The 6,000-nt window shown below is 58.3% G+C and overlaps 1 protein-coding gene across 4 annotated transcripts in view; it reads left to right on the top strand.

Moving 5' to 3' along the window:
• SCN4A (sodium voltage-gated channel alpha subunit 4) overlaps positions 1–6,000 on the top strand; it is a 61,442-nt gene that overhangs the window by 18,608 nt on the left and 36,834 nt on the right. For 3 of the 4 annotated variants that reach the window (XM_060202554.1, XM_007527692.3, XM_060202552.1), the window contains exons 2-5: positions 3,510–4,091; positions 4,458–4,576; positions 4,705–4,794; positions 5,010–5,138. In XM_060202554.1, coding sequence (XP_060058537.1) covers positions 3,819–4,091; positions 4,458–4,576; positions 4,705–4,794; positions 5,010–5,138 — 611 coding nt within the window. In that variant the 5' untranslated portion in view covers positions 3,510–3,818. Of the gene's footprint in view, positions 1–3,509; positions 4,092–4,457; positions 4,577–4,704; positions 4,795–5,009; positions 5,139–6,000 lie in introns of those variants that run through there. The other variant, XM_060202555.1, reaches the window with a different exon arrangement.

The raw sequence follows: 6,000 nt of genomic DNA, 5'->3' as shown, positions 1-6,000 counted from the left end.
ATTTCTCTCATTAAAACAAATAAAATTTGGGAGTTGGGTGGTAGCGCAGTGAGTTAAGTGCACGTGGCGCAAAGCGCAAGGACCACGTAAGGATACTGGTTTGAGCCCCCGGCTCCCCACCTGCAGGGAAGTCACTTCAGAGGCGGTGAAGCAGGTCTGCGGGTGTCTGTCTTTCTCTCCCCCTCTCTGTCTTCCCCTCCTCTCTCCATTTCTCTCTGTCCAAAAGAACAACAACGACAACAATAACAACGACAATTATAACTACAACAATACAACAAAGGCAACAAAGGGGAATGAATAAATATTTAAAAAATAAATAAATTTTAGAAAGAGAGTTGAAGAGATAACATAATGGTTCTGCAAAAAGACTTTGATGTGCCCGAGGCTCTGAGATTCCAGTTCAGCCCTCAACACCAGCACCAGCCAGGACTGGGCAGGACTCTCTCTCTTTCTCTCTCTCTCTCTCTCTCTCTCTCTCTCTCTCTCTCTTTCTCTCTCTCTCAATCTCAACACCAGCATCAGCCAGGACTGGGCAGGACTCTCTCTCTTTCTCTTTCTCTCTCTCTCTCTCTCTCTCTCTCTCTTTCTCTCTCTCTCAATCTCAACACCAGCATCAGCCAGGACTGGGCAGGACTCTGCTCTCTCACTCTCTCTCTCTCTCTCACTTTCATTAAAAACAAATAAGTAAATTATTTTAAGCACAATTTAGAAACGTACACCCACACATGCAGTGGCTCCAGGGCTGGCAGAGGCGTTTAGGAAGACGTTCACTTCATGAAGAGCCGTCTGGGACCAGCTGGGAGGCAGCAGGAGACGCCACACTGTGGTCTGGAGCTCAGGGGAGGACCTGGGGTGAGGAAGAGACAGACGTAGAGGCCACGCTGTGGCCTTTCCCCAGATGTATTTAAAGGTGGCCCTGGATGCGGCGCTGACCGGCCTGCAGTGAGCTGGGTGGGGAACAGCACTGTCATGGCGGACTCTGCTGACGGGAGAGCTTTGAAGACAGTGGCTCTTCTGGTGCTCATGGCTCAGCGGGCCTGGGGTCACAGAGGAAGTGGAGACAGATGAGGCAACCACAGAAGGGGGTGCACCCGGTTAAGCACAAGGACCCGACAAGGATCCGGGTTCACCCCCCCCAGCTCCCCAACTGCTGGGAGGAAGCTTCATAAGCACTGAAGCAGGTCTGCGGGTGTCTCTCTGTCTTTTCTAGCTCCCCATCTCTCTCAATTTCTCTCTGTTCTGTCGAGTAAAAATAAAAAGAGAAAAAAAAAAGGTCACCAAGAGCAGTGGATTCATAGTGTGGGCACTGAGCCCAGCGACAACCCTGAGGAAAAAAAGAAGGAGGTAGGTGACAGCTATTCTGTGGCCCCTGCCCCCTGCCCCCTGGCAGAGGAGAGGTGTGCTGTGCAGTGTGGAGCAATAGCGTCTTCCCGGAGCAGGAGTTCATGTGGCAGAGATGGGAGGAGTGGCGGGGGGCTGGCCATGTTCTCCAGAAATGCAGCGGCTGTGAGACTTGAGGTAGGGTGTCTGGTGGAAAGCATAGGTCTGTCCGCTGGAGGCTCTGGGGACTGGTGAGCACAGTCCAGTCGCCGGGGCTGGAGCCTGATGGGCCCCTTTGGTTCCTGTGAGGGGGAGACTGGGCGGAAAGTTGGGCCTGTGAACTGGGGGGCTGCTCCTCAGCCCCGGGGTCCCCGCCCAGGTCACCTGGCAGCATCTGCATATGGGTGTGGACCCGGGGCCGCTGATGGGGTGAGAGAAGGCAGGCAGGTGGCAAGCGCTAGGAGCAGGTTCTGAGGGGTATCTCAGTGTGTGCACGTGTGTGTGTGTGTGTGTGTGTGTGTGTGTGCACATGTGTGTGTGCACCTGTGTGTGCGTGCACGGTGGCCCCAGGGAGCAGCTGAGGGGTGGGGCCGAGAGGAATGAGCAGAGTCATCCTTGAAGAAACACGACTCCGGGCTCTTCCCCGGGTGACGGCAGGGAGCAGCTGGGCGCTCAGGACTGGGGGTGTGACCAGTGCTGCCCAGTGGCACTGGCCTCTCCCTGGCCACCCTCCCTACCTGTCGGCCAAGCCCAGTGAAGTGTGTGCACTGGTCAGGGCAGGGTCACCGCCTCGTGAGGGGCTGCTTTGGGCCAGGGCTCTGTGCACGGGGATGAAGCCCTGAGGTGGCTGTGTGGGCAGTGCCTCCCGGTGCCCGTCTACTCAGGTGGGTCATTCCACAAAGACCTTTGAGTAGGATCCCGTGTGCCTTCCACGGGACCAGGCCCAACAGGACTGGGCATGAAGGAGACAGCTCGGGGGGGCCGGCCCAGGGGGCGGGCTCCACGTGGTGCTCAGACTCCTAGTGGGACCCCTGCCCACCAAGTGTGCACAGAGCGTTTGAGAGCTCTTGTCCTGCCCTCCCCACCGTAGCAGACTCCCACCTTGTCTCCACAAGCCCTCCTGGGGGTGCTAGGAACTCCCACGGGCGCAGTTCTCTTTCAGGGGCGGTGCCGTCCACGGGCAGGCAGGTTCTGGACTCCCCGGCAGCATCTGCAGGCTGTTCTGACAGGGCCGCGGGCCCACCCTGCCCTGTTCCCGCTGCCCACCTGTGGGTTAGAGCCAACACAGGGCTGGCGGGACCCTCTGCAGGGCCCAGCGTCTTTTCTCCCGGCCTCTGCGAGCCCAGCCTGGAGGAGCTTCCTGAAGCTCAGCAAGGCAGCCGAGGGCCCAGCAGTGCACATGCGTTTCCTTGTGTGAGGCCAGGCTACAACCTGGCCACCCCCAATGAACTCAAGGAAACTTCGGTCCCATACATGCACTCCCTCTCTCTCTCTTAAAAAAGAGAAAGGAGGAAAGAAAAAGAAAGGAAAGGGAGGGAGTCGGGCTGTAGCGCAGCGGGTTAAGCGCAGGTGGCGCAAAGCACAAGGACCCGCATAAGGATCCCGGTTCGAACCCCGGCTCCCCACCTGCAGGGGAGTCGCTTCACAGGTGGTGAAGCAGGTCAGCAGGTGTCTGTCTTTCTCTCCCCCTCTCTGTCTTCCCCTCCTCTCTCCATTTCTCTCTGTCCTAGCTAACAACGACAACATCAATAACAACGATAATAATAACCACAACAATGGTATAACAACCAGGGTAGCAAAAGGGAAAAAATGGCCTCCAGGAGCAGTGGATTCATGGTGCAGGCACCGAGCCCGGCTATAACCCTGGAGGCAAAAAAAGTGGGGGAAAGGGGACTGTGCCCTCCCAGTGTCTCCCCCACCCCCGAGGTAGCAATACAGGCAGAGGTACTGGGCTCTGCCTGCCCGTGTCCCAGGCACTTCACCAGTCACTCGCGTCTGACTGCGGCCTCCCTGGCTTCAGGCCGTCTCCCCAGGCAGCCAGCGCCATGGCGTCCATGCCCTCCTCCTGCTTTGGGCTGGCCCACCAGGTCCTGCCCCTCGACCCATCCTCTGGGCTACCTTTCACCCTCTCTTGTTGGTTTGTCTCTTTGAGGACGTGTTTTGACATCTGACTCTTTTCCACTTCCCAGCCACGTGGACAGACGGCTCTGTGGTTCTCTGTGTCCCTGAAGACTGAAGCCACCCAGCGTCCGCTGTGCCAAGGCAGCCATCCCAGCCAGGGAGTGGGGCGTGGGGGCCGGGGGCCGGCGCCTGTGCAGCAGCAGAGTCCAGGCCTTGCAGGCGCGTCCCCCGAACGCACAGGGCTGGTGTCCCGGCCACCGCAGCCTGGCCTCTGGCTGGGCAGGAAGTGAGCCGCAGACAGCAGGCCCGGGGCAGGGCTGCGGCCCAGCACCCCCAGCACCCGCCAGCCTCCCGGCCCCTGAGCCCAGGATGCAAGGATGGCCAGCACATCTCTGCCCTCCCTGGCGCCCCCGGGCCCCGAGAGCCTGCGCCCCTTCACGCCCGAGTCCCTGGCGGCCATAGAGCGCCGCGCGGTGGAGGAGGAGGCCCGGCAGCTGCGCAACAAGCAGATGGGGATCGAGGAGCCGGAGCGGAAGCCGCGCAGCGACCTGGAGGCCGGCAAGAACCTGCCCCTGATCTATGGGGACCCCCCGCCAGAGGCCATCGGCATCCCCCTGGAGGACCTGGACCCCTACTACAGCGACAAGAAGGTCTGCAGTGCAGCTCTGTCCTGTGTGTCCTCTCACTCTCTCTCTCTCTTTTAAAAAGGAGAAAAGAAGGACAGGAAAAAAAATGGCACGGAACAGAAAGGGAAGGAGAGGGGAGGGGAGGGGAGGAGAGGGAAGGAGGTGGTGCGCCTGGTTAAGTGCACACATCACAGTGCTCAAGGACTCAGGTTCAAGCCCCTGGCCCCACCTGCAGGGGGAAAGCTTCACGAGTGGTGAAGCAGGGATGCAGGTCTCTCTCTCTTTCTTTCTCTCCCTTCCCTGGGTGGGGGTGGGGTTGCCAGCTGTCTGCCTGTCTTCGTCCGTCTGTCTGTCTGCGGTTTCCCAGGCCTCACAGCTCTCTCCACGCAGACATTCATGGTCCTCAACAAAGGCAAGGCCATCTTCCGCTTCTCCGCCACGCCCGCCCTCTACCTGCTCAGCCCCTTCAGCTCAGTCAGACGTGGTGCCATCAAGGTGCTCATCCACTCATATCCTGCCCGAGGGGGCCAGGGGCGGGAGGAGGGTGAGCGGTGGGCAGAGGGGGCTCCTGGGCCGCAAGGCCGTCTCCTTCCCCTCCCCTTTCCGCCTGCTCCCTCACTTTCCTTGACGCCCCCACGCTGTTCAGCATGTTCATCATGATCACCATCCTGACCAACTGTGTGTTCATGACCATGAGTGACCCACCGCCCTGGTCTAAGAATGTGGAGTGAGTGCCCCAGCCCCCAGCACCCAGCCCCGGGACAGAGCCCCTCCACCCCACGTGCTCTGAGAGGGTCTCATCTTCTGGGAGGACACATTCTCAGTCACCCTGAGCCACCCTCTCCGCCAGCCATGTCCTCAGCCCCTCGACTGTGAGCCTCCCGCCTGGTGGCGCTCAAGGCCACACTCGCCCGGGCCCAGGCAGGACACCTGTCCCCACAGGTACACCTTCACCGGCATCTACACCTTCGAGTCCCTCATCAAGATGCTGGCCCGAGGCTTCTGCGTGGACGACTTCACGTTCCTCCGGGACCCCTGGAACTGGCTGGACTTCAGCGTCATCATGATGGCGTGAGCTGGGCTTCAAGGGCATCCTGAGCCTTGGGGCTTCGGTCGGGCTGTGGGGACTAAGTCAGAGGCCGACGCTGGGGGGGGTCACGGGTCAGATGTCGTCCCCAGCCGTAGTCCTGAGGTCTGGCTCGGAGGTGTCCCTGCTGCTCCCTCCACCCCATCATGAGCAGCCAAGTGTAGCAGCCCAACGGCCCAGGGGCCCAGGAGCCTCACCTTCGGGAAGAGCTGGACTCCCCTTGTCTCCACTTCTCTGCACCTCACCTGCAAGGTCTTTGCCTTTTGCTAGCGGTGTTGGTGTATCTGCCCTGCCCTCGGGCTCCTGGCAATCCCTACTGCAAGGGATCCTTGAAAATTCTTTTTTGGGGGCTGGGGAGACAGCATAATGGTTATGCCAAAGCCTTTCAAGCCTGAGGCTCTGAGGTCCCAGGTTCAATCCCCAGCGCCACCATAAGCCAGAGCTGAGCAGTGTTCTGGTTAAAAAAATAAAAATAAAATAAATTTTTTAAAAAAGAAAAAAATTCTTTTTTCTTGGAGGGGCTGGGTGGTGGTGCAGGTGTCTCTCTGACTCTCTCCTCTCTATCTCCCCCCTCTCTATCTCCCCCATCCCCTCTCGATTTCTGACTGTTTCTACCCAATAAATCAATAAAGATCATTAAGGGACAGGGTTAGATAGCATCATGGTTATGCAAAAAGACTGTCGTGCCTGAGGCTCTGAGGTCCCAGGCTCAATTCCCCTCACCACCATAAGCCAGAGCTAAGCAGTGCTCTGGTAAAAATAAAAGTAATAACAATAACAGCAATAATAATAATTTTTTTTAATTTAAAGAGAGGGATAGCGATTATTCTCTTTTAAAAAAGATTT

Source organism: Erinaceus europaeus, chromosome 12, assembly GCF_950295315.1.
Source record: "Erinaceus europaeus chromosome 12, mEriEur2.1, whole genome shotgun sequence".
Classification (NCBI taxonomy): domain Eukaryota; kingdom Metazoa; phylum Chordata; class Mammalia; order Eulipotyphla; family Erinaceidae; genus Erinaceus; species Erinaceus europaeus.
This window is presented reverse-complemented; position numbering and strand designations above follow the sequence as displayed.